Raw genomic sequence first — 20,537 nt, 5'->3', positions numbered from 1 at the left:
AACGTGCAAGTGTGCTGTGGACAACATGGTTTAATCCTTAGAACAGAGGATTTTTCTGGTGTTGGAATTCCACCGCCTAGAACACAGTGTTGTTGCAACAAGACGAATTTTTCAACGGAGGTTTAATGTAACGAAAGGACCGAAAAGCGATACAATAAAGGATCTGTTTGAAAAATTTCAACAGACTGGGAACGTGACGGATGAACGTGCTGGAAAGGTAGGGCGACTGCGTACGGCAACCACAGAGGGCAACGCGCAGCTAGTGCAGCAGGTGATCCAACAGCGGCCTCGGGTTTCCCTTCACCGTGTTGCAGCTGCGGTCCAAATGACGCCAACGTCCACGTATCGTCTCGTGCGCCAGAGTTTACACCTCTATCCATACAAAATTCAAACGCGGCAACCCCTCAGCGCCGCTACCATTGCTGCACGAGAGGCATTTGCTAACGATATAGGGCACAGGATTGATGACGGCGATATGCATGTGGGCAGCATTTGGTTTACTGACGAAGCTTATTTTTACCTGGACGGCTTCGTCAATAAACAGAACTGGCGCATATGGGGAACCAAAAAGCCCCATGTTGCAGTCCCATCGTCCCTGCATCCTCAAAACGTACTGGTCTGGGCCGCCATTTCTTCCAAAGGAATCATTGGCCCATTTTTCAGATCCAAAACGATTACTGCATCATGCTATCTGGACATTCTTCGTGAATTTGGGGCGGTACAAACTGCCTTAGACGACACTGCGAACACCTCGTGGTTTATGCAAGATGGTGCCCGGCCACATCGCATGGCCGACGTCTTTAATTTCCTGAATGAATATTTCGATGATCGTGTTATTGCTTTGGGCTATCCGAAACATACAGGATGCGGCGTGGGTTGGCCTCCCTATTCGCCAGACATGAACGCCTGTGACTTCTTTCTGTGGGGACACTTGAAAGACCAGGTGTACCGCCAGAATCCAGAAACAATTGAATAGCTCAAGCAGTACATCTCATCTGCATGTGAAGCCATTCCGCCAGACACGTTGTCAAAGGTTTCGGGTAATTTCATTCAGAGACTACGCTATATTATTGCTACGCATGGTGGATATGTGGAAAATATCGTACTACAGAGTTTCCCAGACCGCAGCGCCATCTGTTGTTGACAATTGTAACTACTGTAATTTCGAAAGTTTGTCTGCCTAAAAATGTACTGTTGTCCCAAGCATATTGCAACAAACGGTGTATTTCTATCGCTGCTCGTTTAGTTTGTATTACCGTTTCAAATATACTGGTCATTTTTGAAGCACCCTGTATATGTTCCATACGGATGAAATACTGTGCTAATGTTGTTGTGGGTGGCAGGAGAGCCAACACCGTGTTACTTGAGGAGGTCGAAAGGCCCGCGTTTAGCTCACGCAGGCTGGCGTGAGGTCTGGAACAAGACAAGGAAATTAGAATTTAGAAAAACGGACATAGCTGGTGGAATACTTAACTTTAATCAATTAATGACGAACGTCGGTCATGACGGTACATGATTCAATATCAATAATAACTGATAATGGCGCCTGGTTGTAGCAAATAACGTAGCTGAAGGCTATGCTAACTATCGTCTCGGTAAATGAGAGCGTAGAAGTCAGTGAACCATAGCTAGCAAAGTCGGCTGTACAACTGGGGCGAGTGCTAGGAAGTCTCTCTAGACCTGCCGTGTGGCGGCGCTCGGTCTGCAATCACTGATAGTGGCGACACGCGGGTCCGACGTATACTAACGGACTGTGGCCGATTTAAAGGCTACCACCTAGCAAGTGTGGTGTCTGGCGGTGACACCACAAATGTGCTCTTGCTTTCAGAGAGATAGCTTGAATTTAGACGCAATTTAGACAGCAATTCTTCATAGGAACATTGTAGCTTATATTATGGAATCAATCAGATTCGAATTGCTTTCCATCTGTTTCACTGTCATTCGTGTATCTTGATGATTCACTAACGTCTGGGGCGGAAAATATAATCATTGAAAAGTTAAATTAAGCTACAGTTCATAACATCGTGGATATGATATCGGTAAATTCAGTAAACCTTTCTACTTCATCTTTCCACTCTGTTAAAGCTGCTCACACAATATTTCGACAATTAACATCTGTATACAAGCTGTAAGTTCTACAGACAAGAAATATAATACCGATTTTACAGCTTATCGAAAATTATCTTCAATGTACGTTTATAACCAAATTTGCAACTATACAATTATAGAAAAAACATAAATTCAGAAACGAAGAAAATGGCTATTGCATGTAAACAAAGCTCTGAGCTCTAACATCATAGAAATAGCTTGTCCATTTAAGAACAAACCACAAAACGAGATTTACGAATTGGGCAATAACACTAAATTATTAATGAAATTTCCTTTTGGAACTTTATGTCTCATCCGAAAACTTAGGAGACAGAGACACTGCAATGCTTCATGGTTTTTGTCAGCTCTATTCCAAACCGAAAACAGTAAAAATTTTAAATTTAAAAACTGTTTCGTAATTTTGGGATTTAGAAGCATAGTTGATTGTCGAAACTGTTCACGCCAAAATTACTTTTATCATTTGTAAATCCTGGTATAGAATATGAATCAGACGTAATTCATTTTTAGAACAACACGATATTGTAAAACACCTGTCTGACTCTCAGAATAGAAAACGCACCCAAATCGAAGTAACCATACCATTCTCAACACGAGACAAACATCATAGTCTGACAACTGCCAATAGTTACAGTAAGCGTTTACTCAACCTTTATCTCTCAGACTTTCTAGTTTTTGTAATGGTGTTAATCTGTGTCAAAAGATTGTAGACAAAAACCAGAATGACAACTGCAGCCTGAACCTGGAGGCCTTACGAGATATCTGACGCATCAATGCAGACGACGCCCTTGGTTGTTATGGATGCACGAAAGCGGATGTATGTAAACGGGTCTTAAACTTTTGTGGTCCTGTCTTCCTCAGATGCGTGTAATATCACGGTATATCGATAATTTTTACTTATGGACCGTCTGACGGCAACTGAAAAAATACAATTTTAGTGCCATACGCGTGTCGCCTTTATTTTCTGCAAGGCATCATCAGATACTAGATACTAGATGGTATCAGATAGATTATATAATGGTCAGACAGAGATTTAGGAACCAGGTTTCAAATTGTAAGACATTACCAGGGGCAGATGTGGACTCTGACCACAATCTATTGGTTATCAACTGTAGATTAAAACTGAAGAAACTGCAAAAAGGTGGGAATTTAAGGAGATGGGACCTGGATAAACTGAAAGAGCCAGAGGTTGTACACAGTTTCAGGGAGAGCATAATCGAACAATTGTCAGGTCAGGAATGGGGGAAACAACTACAGTAGAAGAAGAATGGATAGCTCTGAGGGAGTAGTGAAGGCAGAAGAGGATCAAGTAGGTAAAAAGATGAGGGCTAGTAGTACTCCTTGGGTAACAGAAGAAATATTTTTAATTGATGAAAGGTGAAAATATAAAAATGCAGTAAATGAAGCAGGCATAAAGGAATACAGACGTCTGAAAAATGAAATAGACAGGAAGTGCAAAATGACTAAGCAGGGATGGCTTGACAAATTTAAGGATGTAGAGGCTTATCTCACTATGAGTAAGATAGATACTGCCTCCAGGAAAATTAAAGCGACCTTTGGAGAAAAGAGAACCACTTGTATGAATATCAAGAGCTCAGATGGAAACCCAGTTCTAAGCAAAGAAGGGAAAGCAGAAAGGTGGAAGGAGTATATAGAGGGTCTCTACAAGGGCGATGTACTTGAGGACAATATTATGGAAATGGAAGAGGATGTAGATGAAGATGAAATGGGAGATACGATATTGCGTGAAGAGTTTGACAGAGACTGAAAGACCTGAGTCGAAACAAGGCGGAGTAGACAACATTCCATTAGAACTACTGACGGCCTTGGGAGAGCCAGCCTGACAAAACTATACCATCTGGTGAGCAAGATGTACGAGACAGGCGACATACCCTCAGACTTCAAGAAGAATATAATAATTCCAATCCAGGTTTTGACAGATGCGAAAATTACCGAACTATCAGTTTAATAAGTCACAGCTGCAAAATACTAACGCGAATTCTTTACAGACGAATGGAAAAACTGGTGGAAGCCGACCTCGGCGGAGATCAGTTTGGATTCCGTAGAAATGTTGAAACACGTGAGGCAATACTGAGCTTACAACGTATCTTAGAAGAAAGGATAAGGAAAGGCAAACCTACGTTTCTAGCATTTGTAACCTTAAAGAAAGCTTTTGACTGGAATACTATCTTTCAAATTCTAAAGGTGGCAGGGGTAAAATACAGGGAGCGAAAGGCTATTTACAATTTGTACAGAAACCAGATGGCAGTTAAATGAGTCGAGGGGCATGAAAGTGAGGCAGTGGTTGGGGAGGGAGTGAGACAGGGTTGTAGCCTGCCCCCGATGTTATTCAATCTGTATATTGAGCAAGCAGTGAAGGAAACAAAAGAAAAGTTCGGAGTAGGTATTTAAATCCAGGGAGAAGAAATAAAAACTTTGAGGTTCGCATTCTGTCAGAGACAGCAAAGGACTGAGAAGAGCAGTTGAACGGAATGGACAGTGTCTTGAAAGGAGGATATAAGACGAACATCAACAAAAGCAAAACGGGGATAATGGAATGTGGTCGTATTAAGTAGGGTGATGCCTGAGGAAATTAGATTAGGTAATGAGGCACTTAAAGTAGTAAAGGAGTTTTGCTATTTGGAGAGCAAAATAAGTGATGATGGTCGAAGTAGAGAAGATATAAAATGTAGACTGGCAATGGCAAGGAAAGCGTTTCTGAAGAAGAGAAATTTGTTATCATCGGGTATAGATTTCAGTGTCAGGAAGTCGTTTCTGAAAGTATTTGTATGGAGTGTAGCCATGGAAGTGAAACATGGACGATAAATAGTTTGGACAAGAAGGGAATAGAAGCTTTCGAAATGTGGTGCTACAGAATAATGCCGAAGATTAGATGGGTAGATCATATAACTAATGAGGGGGTATTGAATAGAATTGGAGAGAAGAGTAATTTGTGGCACAACTTGACTAGAATAAGGGATCGGTTGGTAGGACATGTTCTGAGGCATCAAGGGATCACAAATTTAGCACTGGAGGGCAGCGTTGTTCTTGTTGTGTGTCTGCTGTGTTTGTTTTATTATGCCTTTTATTTCTTCTTTCACTAGTTCTTTGTCAGTCCTACGTTTATTTCAGTGACAAAAATGTAAATTAAAGAGCTAACGTATGTACATATTCCAGGCCACTGATGATGCCTTGCAGAAAATAAAGGCGAAACGCGTATGGCATTAAAATTGTATTTTATTCAGTTGCTGTCAGACGGTCCATAAGTAAAAATTAACAACATACCGCAAACGGGTCTGTCTGTAAACCGTTGTTATCCCTAATATATGTGAATATTGTAATCAGCTGTGAAAGTGTATCAGAATCTACAATTAAACCATCTGGTGGGAAATGACATCATTTATTTGAAGGAGAACATCAGCTTAAAGATACTACCAGAACCTATTTTTACAAGCTTGCACAAAATGGCCGGCCGCTGTGGCCGAGCGGTTCTAGGAACTTCAGTTCGGAACCGCGTGACTGCTACGATCGCAGTTTCGAATCCTGCCTCGGGCAGGTAGCTGCGAAGAAACCATGGGTAACAGAAGAAATACTTCAGTTGATTGATGAAAGGAGGAAGTACAAACATGTTCCGGGAAAATCAGGAATACAGAAATAAAAGTGGCTGAGGAATGAAATAAATAGGAAGTGCAGGGAAGCTAAGACGAAATGGCTGCAGGAAAAATGTGAAGACATCGAGAAAGATATGATTGTCGGAAGGACAGACTCAGCATACAGGAAAGTCAAAACAACCTTTTGTGACATTAAAAGCAACGGTGGTAACATTAAAAGTGCAACGGGAATCCCACTGTTAAATGCAGAGGAGAGAGCAGATAGGTCGAAAGAATACATTGAAAGCCTCTATGAGGGTGAAGATTTGTCTGATGTGATAGAAGAAGAAACAGGAGTCGATTTAGAAGAGATAGGGGATCCAGTATTAGAATCGGAATTTAAAAGAGCTTTGGAGGACTTACGGTCAAATAAGGCAGAAGGGATAGATAATATTCCATCAGAATTTCTAAAATCATTAGGCTGCTTACAAGAATAATATACAGAAGAATGGAAAAGAAAATTGAGAATGCGTTAGGTGACAATCAGTTTGGCTTTAGGAAAAGTAAAGGCACGAGAGAGGTAATTCTGACGTTACGGCTATTAATGGAAGCAACGCTAAAGAAAAATCAAGACACGTTCATAGGATTTGTCGACCTGGAAAAAGCGTTCGACAATATAAAATGGTGCAAGCTGTTCGAGATTCTGAAAAAAGTAGGGGTAATCTATAGGAAGAGACGGGTCATATACAATATGTACAACAACCAAGAGGGAATAATAAGAGTGGACGATCAAGAACGAAGTGCTCATATTAAGAAGGAGAAAGACGAAGGTAATGAGAAGTAGTAGAAATGAGAAAAGCGAGAAACTTAATATCAGGATTGATGGTCAGGAAGTCAATGAAGTTATGGGATTCTGCTACCTAGGCAGTAAAATAACCAATGACGGACGGAGCAATTGGAGGGCATCAAAAGCAGACTCGCTATGGCAAAAATGGCATTTCTGGCCAAGAGAAGTCTATTAATATCAAATACCGGCCTTAATTTGAGGAAGAAATTGCTGAGGATGTACGTCTGGAGTACAGCGTTGTATGGTAGTGAAACATGGACTGTGGGAAAACCGGAACAGAAGAGAATCGAAGCATTTGAGATGTGGTGCTACAGACGAATGTTGAAAATTAGGTGGACTGATAAGGTAAGGAATGAGGAGGTTGTACGCAGAATCGGAGAGGAAAGGAATATGTGGAAAACACTGATAAGGAGAAGGGACAGGATGATAGGGCATCTGCTAAGACATGAGGGAATGACTTCCATGGTACTAGAGGGAGCTGTAGAGGGCAAAAACTGTAGAGGAAGACAGAGATTGGAATACGTCAAGCAAATAATTGAGGATGTTGGTTGCAATGCAAGTGCTACTCTGAGATGAAGAGGTCAGCACAGGAAAGGAATTTGTGGCGGCCCGCATCAAACCAGTCAGTAGACTGATGACAAAAAAAAGTGTTAGATACTGTACATTTTTTTCCTCGATTTTCAAGCCAATTCACTTAGAATAAAACTCTCGACGTTTCGACAACTGTCTCCGCCATCTCCATCAGGACTAAAAAGCCACTGACTACCAGGGCTGCCACGGTGTTCCACCTAAGTTGACGCAGTGGTAATGTTTGGGACCTCACTGTTAAGGGCATTTTGTTGTGTGTGCAGGAAAAGGAGTTGCGCAACTCGTAGTGCTGCGTCGAGTCACGTCAGCTGGCGTGATGAGCCGGCGACGCACACTGCCGGGGAAAAAAAATAAGCGGCAGCACCAAGATGGCGTTGTTGGTAGCATCCCTAAGAGGATGCAAATCAGGTTTGTTGGAAGTGGCGAGTTGATGTTAGTGAAGAATACCTTTAGGGTGACAAAGACGCCATTATCAACACCTCACTGAGTTGGGAAGAGGTTGTGTAACAGGGCTACGAGAAGCTGGATGCATCCTGCCATATCTCAGAAACACTTTGCAGGAATATAGCCATTGTATATGACTGCTGGCAGCAGCCGTCACGAGATTGTAGAGTCGCAAGAAGACTGGGCTGTGCATGGCCACGTGGGAAGTCCATTGTGTCTCTGGTGCATCGTACTGCATCTACAGCAGCAATTTGAGGAGCAGTTGGCACCAGAGTGACACACCAAACTGTTACTTCTACATCTACATCTACATCCATACTTTGCAAGCAAGCCACCCGACGGCGTGTGGCGGAGGGTACCTTGAGTACCTCTATCGGTTCTCCCTTCTATTCCACTCTCGTATTGTACGTGGAAAGAAGGATTGTCGGTGTGCCTCTGTGTGGGCTCTAATCTCTCTGATTTTATCCTCGTGGCCTCTTCGCGAGATATACTCCTCGGTGAAGGTATGTTCTAGAAACTTCAACAAAAGCCCATACCGAGCTACTGAGCGTCTCTCCTGCAGAGTCTTCCACTGTTTATCTATCATCTCCGTAATGCTTTCGCGATTACTGAATGATCCTGTAACGAAGTGCTCTGCTCTCCGTTGGATCTTCTCTACGTCTTCTATCAATCCTATCTGGTATGGATCCCACACTGCTGAGCAGTATTCAAGCAGTGGGCCAACAAGCGTACTGTAACCTACTTCCTTTGTTTTCGGATTGCAAAGATATCGCCGAGCCATACGCTCTGTAGTATGCGTTCCACCGACCCCAAACCAGCACTATTCACGACTTGATTGGTATCGTACGATAGCTCATATTGGAGGGCAGGGTGGTGTGTTTTCTGGTGAAGGCTGATTCTGCCCCTATGCCAGTCATGGTCGTGTGTTGTTTAGAAGGGAATCAGTTGAGGGCTTACAACCAACCTATCTGCATGCTAGACACATTGGATCTACACCTGGATCTATGGCCTGGGGTATGATTTCGCATACTCTCGCGGTTATCCCACGCACCCTGACAGCAAATTTGTGCATGAGTGTGGTGATTCGGTCAGCTGTGCTGCAGTTCATGAACAGCACTCCAGGGGTGTTTTCCAACAGGATAACGCTCTCCGCCATACCGCTGTTGTAGCCCTGCATGCTCTACAGAGCCTGCTGGATCACCAGATCTGTCTCCAGTCGAGCACATATGGGACGTCATCAGGCGACAACTCAAGCAGCATCTACAAACAGCATTAACCATCCCCGTATTGACCGACCAAGCGGAACAGGCATGGAACTCAATTCCACAGACTGGCTTCTGGCACCAGCACAACGCAATGGATGCACGTTTGCATCCTTGCATGCACCACTCTGGCGGTTGGATTGGTTATTAATGAACCAGTATTTCACATTTGCAGTGGCTTATCTTGTGCTTACGTTAGCTGCGACTTGGCAATGATAATCACTTATACATTACCTAGACAAATGTAGTCCTGAAATTTCATTACTCTGCAGTAATTATATTTGGATGCTGCGATTTTTTTCTGTCGATGTATTTGAAACTGATGCCCCACCTGCCTACAGGCGAAACACTGCAACTGTCCCAGCAGTCAGTGAATTTTTACTTCCGATGTTGGAGATAGCTGTCGAAGCTCAAGTGGTTTATTCGAAGTGATACGGTTCGAGAATCGAGAAGATTTTATTCAGGTAGGCCACTGCAAATGGTGCTGTGGATACATGTTAGGCCGCTGCTGTAGGGAGCCAGCGAGTTCCCCTCGGGGGGTGCGTGTGTGTGACTGAAGAGAACTGGGTGTTGTGCAGGGTGATGGCCAACTACGTGATGTGGCGGGCAGCCAGTGAGTCGGTGTCGTACATGACGGAGAAGCTGCGCAGCCGCCAGCTCGAGTACAGCTCCGCCCTGTCCGGCAAGACAGCGCGGGAGCCCCGATGGAAGGAGTGCCTCGGCATCGTCGCCGCTGGGTGAGTGCCCCACTGCCACACAGTGGCATCTCCCTCTGCTAGTTCTGTGGCGTATAATAGATCCCCCATCAGTAGATACCCAAACTCACAACTCCCGTCTGTCTACCTTTCTTCTGACGTTGTTCCATCTAAGATTGCAGGTCCGTAGCTTCATTTGTTGTTGATGATGTACTTGTGGTCTTCAGTCCAAAGATTGATCCATCTCTCCACACTAGGCTATCCTGCGCATGCCTCTTCACGTCTGCATAGCTTTTTTTTCTGTATTCGAAGCTCGGTCTCCCACTACAATTTTTATTAGCCCAGGCCCTAGCCTCACATATTCCTTCGCTATCAGGTTCACGACCCCACAATGCCTCGGGGTTTGCCCTATTGACCCCTTCTTTTAGTCAGGCAGGCGGCCGCGGTGGCCATGCAGTTATAGGCACTGCAGTCCGGAACCGCGTGACTGCTACAGTCGCATGTTTGAATCCTGCCTCGGGCATGGATGTGTGTGATGTCCGTAGGTTAGTTAGGTTTAAGTAGTTCTAAGTTCTAGGGGACTGATGACATAACATGTTCAGTCCCATAGTGCTCAGAGCCATTTGAACCATTTTTTTAGTCAGGCTATCCCACTAACTTACTTTTTCCCGAGTTTTACATTTCAAATGCTTCTGTACACTTGTCATCTGAACTAACCATTGCCCACATATTTCTTCTGTGAATGGCTGCTCTCTGGCCAAATACTTTCCAAAAATATTTCCTAAAACTTAATTAGAAGTTAAGAAATGCCTCTTTTCAGAAATTCCTACACCCAGTCTGCATTTTACTCTCTCTCTACTCCACCCACCATCAGCGATTTTCCTTCCTAAGAGGCAAAACCCGTCTGCCGCTTTTCGTGCTGCATTTCCTACCCAATTCCCTCAGCATTTCCTGACTTAGTTCGACTACATTCCATTATCCTTGTTTCACTTCTGTCGATATTCATCTGTCAACATCTGTCCATTCTGTTCCATTACTCTTACAAGTACTTCACCATTTCTGACAGAAACAATGCATCATCAGCAGCCGGCCCGGGTGGCCGAGCGGTTTTAGGCGCTACAGTGTGGAACCGCGCGACCGCTACGGTCGCAGGTTCGAATCCTGCCTCGTGCATGGGTGTGTGTGATGTCCTTAGGTTATTTAGGTTTAAGTAGTTCTAAGTTCTAGGGGACTGATGACCTCAGAAGTTAAGTCCCATAGTGCTCAGAGCCATCTGAAGCCTTAATCGTCAGCAATCCTCAAAGTTCTTATTTCTTTTCTCTCAGCTGTAATTTCCAAATTTTATTCTTGCTTTCTGGATGGAATTACAGTATCGTTAGCAAAGTGTAAAGTTTTCATTTTGTCTTTCCTAACCCTAATTACCTTTCCAAATTTACCTACGGTTGTCTCTACTGCTGGTTCAGTGAACAGATCGAATCACATCTCACTCCCTTCTGAAATACTGTTTCCCTTTCATGACCTTCAGCTCTTACAATTGCCATCTGGTTTGTACAAAGAACTCTGTGGATTTCTGAACAACACTGTTCTGCTCAAACGTATTAAAATCCGCGTTCCTGTAGGTATTCCACTGTAGCTTCCTCACATTGCTGCCACCTAGTGTCGGTGTGACGTTTAGACTGGCTAGTTTGAGAGTGGCTTACCTACTGTTGCAGCGTGGATCTCTCCGTGGGCTCCATATATGTGCGCAAGTACTTCGACGAGGAAGCGAAGAAGGCCGCACTCGAGATGGTGGACGACATCCGCCGGGAGTTCCTCCGCATCCTGCAGGAGGTGGACTGGATGGACGAGGCCACCAGGTACGTGTCGCCCTGGGTGTCTGCAAGAAAGCCCCAGATAGCTTTAGCACTGTAGGGTCCCACTGGAAAATAACTACATCGACGAAAATGGAAAGTGTTACACCACGAAGAACCAATCCCATATTCAACGAACTTTGCAAAGATCTTCATCATACAGGGTGCACATTATTAAAACCGACAAACTGCACGGATGCCGGCAGCGGTGGTCTAGCGGTTCTAGGCGCTCAGTGCGGAACCGCGATACTGCTACGGTCGCAGGTTCGAATCCTGCCTCGGGCATGGATGTGTGTGATGTCCTTAGGTTAGTTAGGTTTAAGTAGTTGTAAGTTGTAGGGGACTGATGACCACAGCAGTTGAGTCCCATAGTGGTCAGAGCCATTTGAACCAAACTGCACAGACGGGTTGCTGCCTGGAGACGCAGGAAGAAAGGTGCTACTAACACGTGTGCCGAAATGCAGCGTTGCCACGGTAGAGGGCACTGACCAATGACAGCTCCCCTGACCGCGTTCCGTGTGTTTCTTGTGTGTTGCAGGCTGTGTATTTCAGCTGCGGAATGGTCCGGTATTTGTGTCGGGAACAAGCCAAGGTGGTGTCTGTGTATGGAAACCATCGAGAGGCAGTACGGCTGTACCGAAACGAGTACCCTTTCGGACACCAACCACATCAGACAACATGTCGAGCCCCTTTTTGGGCGTCTGTGTGATGGTGGGTCCTTTCCGACAGACGAACGTGGAGGTAGGCAGCGGACTGTGCGTACACCGAATTTAGAACAGGGTATTGAGGCAAAGCGCAGTACGAGCTCCAAGCAATTGGCCCACAACATGGTGGAAGCGAAAGCACGATTATGTGTATCTTGTGTGACAACTGCTACTATCCCTATCGCTTGCAGGGAGCAGAAGGATTATCAGCATCAGATTTCTCTCTACGGGAAGGATTTTGGCGATGGTTCGCTGGCCGGAGTGGCCGTGCGGTTCTAGGCGCTACAGTCTGGAGCCGAGCGTCCACTGCGGTCGCAGGTTCGAATCCTGCCTCGGGCCTTGATGTGTGTGATGTCAGGTTAGTTAAATTTAATTAGTTCTAAGTTCTAGGCGACTGATGACTTCGGAAGTTAAGTCGCATAGTGCTCAGAGCCATTTGAACCATTTTCTTTTGGTCGATGGTTCTTGCGACAGACTGCCACAATTGTGGGATTTGTGCCGTCAGTCCTTTTTACCAACGAAGCAACCTTTACCAGAAGTGGCATCATTTATCTGCATTCGGTCCCTCCCGCCAGAGGTTCGTGTCCTCCCTCTGGCGTGGGTGTGTTGTTCTTAGCATAAGTTAGTTTAAGTTTACAGCATTTGTCGCCTCTCTGTACAGCCTTTCGTGGTATCCACTTGTGGCTGGTAGTACTCGAGTCCTATCAAACTGAATGTGGTTGTCTCCCGGCTGCAGAAACAGCTGATCTGTCGCTCTCTCCTCTTCTAAAAGTACTGTTGTGCTCTTCGAGTCACTTTTTGACAGTTCTTTTTTGTAGTACCCACGTACACCTCCACACAGCTGCACAGAATCCTATAAATACCAGCTTTTTGCAGTGTTTGGAAAATATCTTTTGCCGATTTTATATAATCTTGTATCTTCCGTGTGGGCGAGTAGATTATCGTGATGTTCCGCTTTGTCAACATTTTTTCCTATCCGGTCATTCACGCCATTAATGGCGTAGGAAAACTTTCGATTTTACCGGCGCTTGAGCATTGTTATGATTTTTACGCGGTGTTCCTTAACGCCGTTTTCGGCTCAGCGAACGAATAATCATTCGTGAACAATGCAGTGGTGAGATGTTTTAATCCTGCGCCAGGCAGCTCGTTTTTATGATGTCTCGCTTTTGTTGTGGGTGGTGGTTCGAATCCCGGTGTCGGCAACCGTCTGTGTGCGTGGGTTTTCGGTAAGTGTGAACTAGGCTACCATCTTCTTTCCTGAAAAATAAAACATAACTCCTGTTGATGTTGCAGAGGTATTTGAATATTGCCTCACAACCACTTGTTTCCAACGGAACGACAATCTCTGTGAACGGACAGATGGTGCCGCCATGGGGAGCCCCGTAAGTTCAGTTATAGCAAACGTCTTTATGGAAAAATTCGAGAAGCTGGTACTCGAAACTGCAAACAAGAAACCGAATATTTGGTTCCGGTAGGTGGATGGTACGTTTGTTTTGTGACGGCATCGCAGGGACAGACTGGATCGTTTTCATATACGTCTCAACGGCACCAATTCAGAAATTCAGTTTAAGGAGGAGACAGGCGGAAGATTAAATTTTGTCGGTGTGCAAGTTTTCAAGAAATAAGACGGTACCTCGGGGCACACGATTTACCGAAAGCTCACGCAGACAAACCATTATCTACACCGTGATTCGACCCACCATTTATGACAAAAGCGAGGCATCTTAAAAACGTTTCCGGATAGAGCAAGGAGAATCTGCTAACGAGAGCTGCCTGGCGCAGAGTTAAAACATCTCAACAACAGATTGCTCAAGAATGGTTATTCCTTCGCCGAGGTGAGAAGACCATTAAGACCACCGCGTGGAAATCATAGTGATGTTCAATGGCCGGTGAAATCGAAAGTTTTTCCTGCCATTAATGGACGTGACTGAGTGCGTACGAAAAGTCTTGAAAAAGCGGAGCATCGCGGTAATCTCCAAACTCACCCTGAAAACAGATCACCTCAAATCAGCCAAGGATGCTCGCCATTGCTGGAAATAGCTGGAATTTATAGGATTCCGTGTAGTTGTGGGGAGGTGTAAGTGGGTGTGTGATGTGTTCAAAAATGGTTCTGAGCACTATGGGACTTAAGATCTGAGGTCATCAGTCCCCTAGACTTACAAGTACTTAAACCTAAGGACATCACACACATCCATGCCCCAGGCAGGATTCGAACCTGTGACCGCAACGGCAGCGCGGTTCCTAACTGAGGCGCATAGAACCGCTCGTCCACAACGGCCGGCCTCTATGATGTGGGTGAAATCTTAACTGCTAAGGTCATCAGTCCCTACGCTTGCACACAACCTACATTATCCTAAGGACAGATACACACACCCATGCCTGAGGGAGGACTCGAACCTCCGCCGGGACGTGCCGCACAGTCCATGATTGCAGCGCCTCAGCCGGCTGGGTTGGCCGAGCGGTTCTAGGCGCTACAGTCTGGAACCGCGCGACTGCTACGGTCGCAGGTTCGAATCCTCTCAGGCATGCACGTGTGTGATGTCTTTAGGTTAGTTTAAGTAGTTCTAAGATCTAGGGGACTGATGACCTCAGAAGCTAGGTCCCATAGTGCTCAGAGCCATTTGAACCAGCCATTTTGCAGCGCCTTAAACCGCTCGGCTAATCCCGCGCGGCGTAAGTGGGTACTATAAGGGGTGTTCAAAAAGAAACGAGGCAGAAGCATAATTATGGAGACGAGTACCTGTATGTTACAAGCATTGACCCTGGCTGTGGAGACATTTGCCCCACTGTGATACAAGGGAGTGAATGGCTGTCTCATAAAATTCCCGGGGCTGTGATGTTAACCAGCTCCGCATGTACAGCTGGGAGTCGCCGTCCGAGATGAATCGTTTGTTCCTCAGAGCCTTTTTCAGGGGACCAAAAATGGCGTAATCACAGGGGGGAGAGGTCCGGACTGTATTGAGAGTGGCCGAGAACCTCCCATTTGAATTTCTGCAGGAGTGCCGCGACAGTGTTGGCCGTACGAGGCTTTGCGTTGGGGAGCAGAATGACCCCACGGGTGAGGTTGCCTGGTCGTTTCGATTTGATCGCTTGGCGAAGGGTGGTCAAGGGTTGCGAGTAACGCCAGACATTCACTGTTGACCCGTGTTGCGGGAAGTGAATCAGAAGGAATGAATTTTTGGTTCCCTTAAAAAGGCTCCGAGGGGCAAACGATTCACCTCGGACGACGACGCCCAGCTGTACATGCGGAGCTGGTTAACATCGCAGCCCGGGGAATTTTATGAGACAGACATTCACTCCCTTGTATCACAGCGGGGCAAATGTCTCAACAGCCAGGGTCCGTACTTCTAACATACAGGTACTGGTTTCTGTAATTATGCCTCCGGCTCATTTCTCTATGAACGCCCCTTAAACATAAACTTCTGTATACTTCCAGTATACAGAAGTCGGCATTGTGCCTTTTGTACTCAATTTCTGTGTTTCATCGTCCATGTGAAGGTCCAAGGGATACAGTAAATCTGCAGTGGTGTGTCGGAATCTAATACTGTTCTCCCAGCCGGCCGAAGTGGCCGTGCAGTTCTAGGCGCTGCAGTCTGGAACCACGAGGCCGCTACGTTCGCAATTTCGAATCCTGCCTCGGACATGGATGTGTGTCATGTCCTTAGGTTAGTTAGGTTTAACTAGTTCTAAGTTCTAGGGGACTAATGACTTCAGAAGTTGAGTCCCATAGTGCTCAGAGCCATTTGAACCAACCTGTTCTGCCAGGAAAGGCTTAAAGCACAGACTGTTTGAAGTGTCACTATCCGTTTACAGAAGTCGTATTGTGCCTATTGTATTCAATGCCGATGCAATTTCTGTGTTTCATCGTCAATGCGAAGGTCCACGGGACACAGTAAATCTGCAGTGGTGCATCGGAATCTGATACTGTTTCCTAGAAAAGATTCAAAGCACGGTCTGTTTGAAGCACACTACCCGTGCACAGATGTCGGCATTGTTCCTTTTGTATTTAATATCGATGCTATTTCTATGTTCATCGTCAACATGAAGATCCAAGGGATACAGTAAACCTACAGTGGTGCATCGGAATGTAATACTGTCCTGCCAAGAAATCTCAAAGCACAGCGTCACTCCCCTTGTACAGAAGTGGGCATTGTGCCTTTTGTATTCAATCCTGATGCAAATTCTATTTTTCATCCTCATTGTGAAAGTCCTAGGGATACAGTAAGTAAAGAACAGGCCTAGAAGAGCACGACCCAACTGCAGAAGAAGAGGCACTGACAGGTCAGCTGCTGAGGAATACTCTTTGCAGACAGGAGACCATCACATTCATTTTGATGGGAGTCAAGTAGAACCAGCCACAGTTGGATGTCACTGAAAGGCTCTACACAGAGACCATAGAGACTACAAAACACCCCTCGAACTTCAGTACGAAGGAGGAAGGTGTGAAATTGAGTGACATCTGGATTATGGTACCGCAGAAGACGTGTACCAGTGCTCCACTGTGGGGTGATAGCAGCAGCGGACGACGGCAGTGGACATGGCCAATGGCGCTCGCCGATTAAAAAAACGTGATGTCACGCCACTGGACGGGAGCTCTCAGAAGCGGAATTTTCCTGTAGTTAGCAGCGAGACAGGGCGTGAATCGGACATTCAAAGAAGCTTGGAAATGCCCTCCGCAGATGGCAACGAAACGTTTTGTTTCGAAGGTGAAATACATTCGACCATGGCATAATAGGCCCGCCCAGTTGGCCGTGCGGTCCAACGCACGGCTTTCCGGGCGGGAAGGAGCGCCTGGTCCCCAGCACGAATCCACCCCAGCGGATTTGTGTCGAGGTCCGGTGTACCGGTCAGTCTGTGCATGGTTTTTAGGCGGTTTTCCATCTGCTTCGGCGAATGCGGGCCGGTTCTCCTTATTCCGCCTCAGCTACACTATGTCCGCTGCGCAAACAAGTTCTCCATGTACGCGTAGAGCACCACTACTCTTCCACGTAAACACAGGGGTTACAGTTTTCTGGTGTGAGAAGTTACCTGGGCGTGTCCACCGGGGGTTGAACTGCACAGTAACCCTGGGTTCAGTGTCGGGCGGTGGAGGGGTGAAGTGGACTGCGGTAGTCGTCGTGGGATTGTGGACCACTGTGGCTGCAGCGGCGACGGATCCTCTCCGTCGTTTCTAGATCCCCGGTTAACATAAAATACAGTGGCATAATAGCTCGGTATATTTCATTAATTGTGACGTTTATGGCAGTGAATGTTTACATTTTACTACAAGTCTACGCTTGTGCATGAAGACATGTAGATATAATCCATTCTCTCGCTTTCTTTCTGAGATGCTATAACTGTTCATTTCTGTTGTCATTTACATGTACAAACACCTTACTGATCCGGACAGTATGTGACTTGATGTGTTGTGATGTGATGTGCAGGAAGAAGGCACTCGAGAAAGCGAAGTCCATGGTCGCCCACATCGCGTACCCCGACGAGTTGCTGGATGACGCCAAGCTCGACAAGTTCTACGAAAAGGTAAACCGTGCCAAATGCGTCTGTAAACATGTACATTGCCTCTCAGAGGAACACCTGTCAAACTGACACATAATTACACTCTGTCTTCTGTAATCATTTTCACCCATCTGCACAACCCAAGATGTTCAAGATGTCGAACAACTGGAATTCAATTTCACCTTTCACGGTTATACGAGGTGCATTCAAGTTCTAAGGCGTCCGAATTTTTTTTCTCCGGATTGGAAAGATGTAGATACATGCACATTGTTTTAAAATGAGGCCGCGTTCATTGTCAATACGACCCAGAGATGGCAGCACCGTACAGCAGATGGAATTTTACCGCCAGCGGCGACAGTGAGAACTGTTTCAAATACTTAAAATGGCGACGTTTTCCTTACTTGAACAGCTTGCAATCATTCGTTTTCAGAATTTGCGTGGTGTGAAACCAATTGAAATTCATCGGCAGTTGAAGAAGATATGTGGTGATGGAGTTATGGATGTGTCGAAAGTGCATTCGTGGGTGCGACAGTTTAAGGAAGGCAGAACATCGTGTGACAACAAACTGTAACAACCTCGGGCTCGCACAAGCCGGTCTGACGACACGGTCGAGAAAGTGGAGAGAATTGTTTTGGGGGATCGCCGAATGACTGTCGAACAGATCGCCTCCAGAGTTGGCATTTCTGTGGGTTCTGTGCAGACAATCGTGCATGACGACCTGAAAATGCGAAAAGTGTCATCCAGGTTGGTGCCACGAATGCCGACGGACGACCACACGGCTGCCCGTGTGGCACGTTGCCGAGCAATGTTGACGCGCAACGACAGCACGAATGGGACTTCCTTTTCGTCGGTTGTGACAATGGATGAGATGCGGATGCCATTTTTCAATCCAGAAACAAAGCGCCAGTCAGCTCAATGGAAGCACACAGATTCACCGCCACCAAAAAAATTTCGGGTAACCGCCAGTGCTGAAAAAAATGATGGTGTCCATGTTATGGGACAGCGAGGGCGTAATCCTTACCCATTGCGTTCCAAAGGGCACTACGGTAACAGGTGCATCCTACGAAAATGTTTTGAAGAGCACATTCCTTCCTGCACTGCAACAAAAACGTCCGGGAAGGGCTGCGCGTGTGCTGTTTCTCCGAGACAACGCATCCGCACATCGAGCTAACTTTACACAACAGTTTCTTCGTGATAACAACTTTGAAGTGATTCCTCGTGCTCCCTACACACCTGACCTGGCTCCTAGTGACTTTTGGCTTTTTCCAACAATTAAGGACACTCTCCGTGACCGCACATTCACCAGCCGTGCTGCTATTGCCTCAGCGATTTTCCAGTGGTCAAAACGGACTCCTAAAGAAGCCCTCGCCGCTGCCATGGAATCATGGCGTCAGTGTTATGAAAAATGTGTACGTCTGCAGGGTGATTACGTCGAGAAGTAACGCCAGTTTCATCGATTTCGGGTGAGTAGTTAACTAGAAAAAAAATCGGAGGTCTTAGAACTTGAATGCACCTCGTACACTAAAGAGTCGCAGAAAATGGGACAGACATGCGTATACAAACACAGAGATATCTAAACAGCAGAATACGGCGCTGCGGTCGGCAACGCTTATATAAGACAACAAGTGTCTGGCACAGTTGTTAGATCGGTTGCTGCTGCTACAATGACAGGTTAGCAAGACTTAAGGGAGTTTGAACGTGGTGTCATAGTCGGCGCAGGAGCGATGGGACACAGCACCTCCGAGGTAGCGGGCATTTTCCAGTACGACCATTTCATGAGTGTACCGTGAATATCAGGAATCGGTAAAACATCAAATCTCCGGCATCGCCGCGGCCGGAAAAAGATCTGCAAGAACGTGACCTACGACGACTGAAGAGAACCGTTCAAAGTGTCAGAAGAGCAAGCCTTCCGCAAATTTCTGCAGACGTCATTGCTGGGCCGTCAACAAGTGTCAGCGTTCATCTACATCTACATCTACATCCATACTCCGCAAGCCACCTGACGGTGTGTGGCGGAGGGTACCCTGAGTACCTCTATCGGTTCTCCCTTCTATTCCAATCTCGTATTGTACGTGGAAAGAAGGATTGTCGGTGTGCTTCTGTGTGGGCTCCAATCTCTCTGATTTTATCCTCATGGTCTCTTCTCGAGATATACGTAGGAGGGAGCAATATACTGCTTGACTCTTCGGTGAAGGTATGTTCTCGAAACTTTAACAAAAGCCCGTACTGGGCTTCTGAGCGTCTCTCCTGCAGAGTCTTCCACTGGAGTTTATCTATCATCTCCGTAACACTTTCGCGATTACTAAATGATCCTGTAACGAAGCGCGCTGCTCTCCGTTGGATCTTCTCTATCTCTTCTATCAACCCTACCTGGTGGGGATCCCACACTGCTGAGCAGTATTCAAGCAGTAGGCTAACAAGCGTACTGTAACCTACTTCCTTTGTTGTCGGATTGCATTTCCTTAGGATTCTTCCAATGAATCTCAGTCTGGCACCTGCTTTACCGATGACCAACTTTATATGATCATTCCATTTTAAATCACTCCTAATGCGTACTCCCAGATAATTTATGGAATTAACTGCTTCCAGTAGCTGACCTGCTATTTTGTAGCTAAATGATAAGGGACCTATCTTTCTATGTATTCGCAACACATTGCACTTGTCTACATTGAGATTCAATTGCCATTCCCTGCACCATGCGTCAATTCGCTGCAGATCCTCCTGCATTTCAGTACAATTTTCCATTGTTGCAACCTCTCGATACACCACAGCATCATCTGCAAAAAGCCTCAGTGAACTTCCGATGTCATCCACCAGGCCATTTATGTATATTGTGAATAGCAACGGTCCTATGACACTCCCCTGCGGCACACCTGAAATCACTCTTACTTCGGAAGACTTCTCTCCATTGAGAATGACATGCTGCGTTCTGTTATCTAGGAACTCCTCAATCCA

At 45.9% G+C, this 20,537-nt stretch overlaps 1 protein-coding gene across 4 annotated transcripts in view; it reads left to right on the top strand.

The window, feature by feature from the left end:
* The window catches only part of LOC126294960 (neprilysin-2-like), a 385,930-nt gene that overhangs the window by 327,775 nt on the left and 37,618 nt on the right, over positions 1–20,537 (top strand). For all 4 annotated transcript variants that reach the window (XM_049987185.1, XM_049987183.1, XM_049987186.1 and 1 more), the window contains exons 8-10: positions 9,416–9,574; positions 11,245–11,388; positions 17,510–17,606. In XM_049987185.1, the coding sequence (XP_049843142.1) occupies positions 9,416–9,574; positions 11,245–11,388; positions 17,510–17,606 (400 nt within the window). The remainder of the gene's footprint in view (positions 1–9,415; positions 9,575–11,244; positions 11,389–17,509; positions 17,607–20,537) is intronic.

This window comes from Schistocerca gregaria, chromosome 11 (genome assembly GCF_023897955.1).
Source record: "Schistocerca gregaria isolate iqSchGreg1 chromosome 11, iqSchGreg1.2, whole genome shotgun sequence".
In the NCBI taxonomy this organism is placed as follows: domain Eukaryota; kingdom Metazoa; phylum Arthropoda; class Insecta; order Orthoptera; family Acrididae; genus Schistocerca; species Schistocerca gregaria.
The sequence above is the reverse complement of the archived record's forward strand: the minus strand, read 5'-3'. Positions and strand labels throughout refer to the sequence as shown.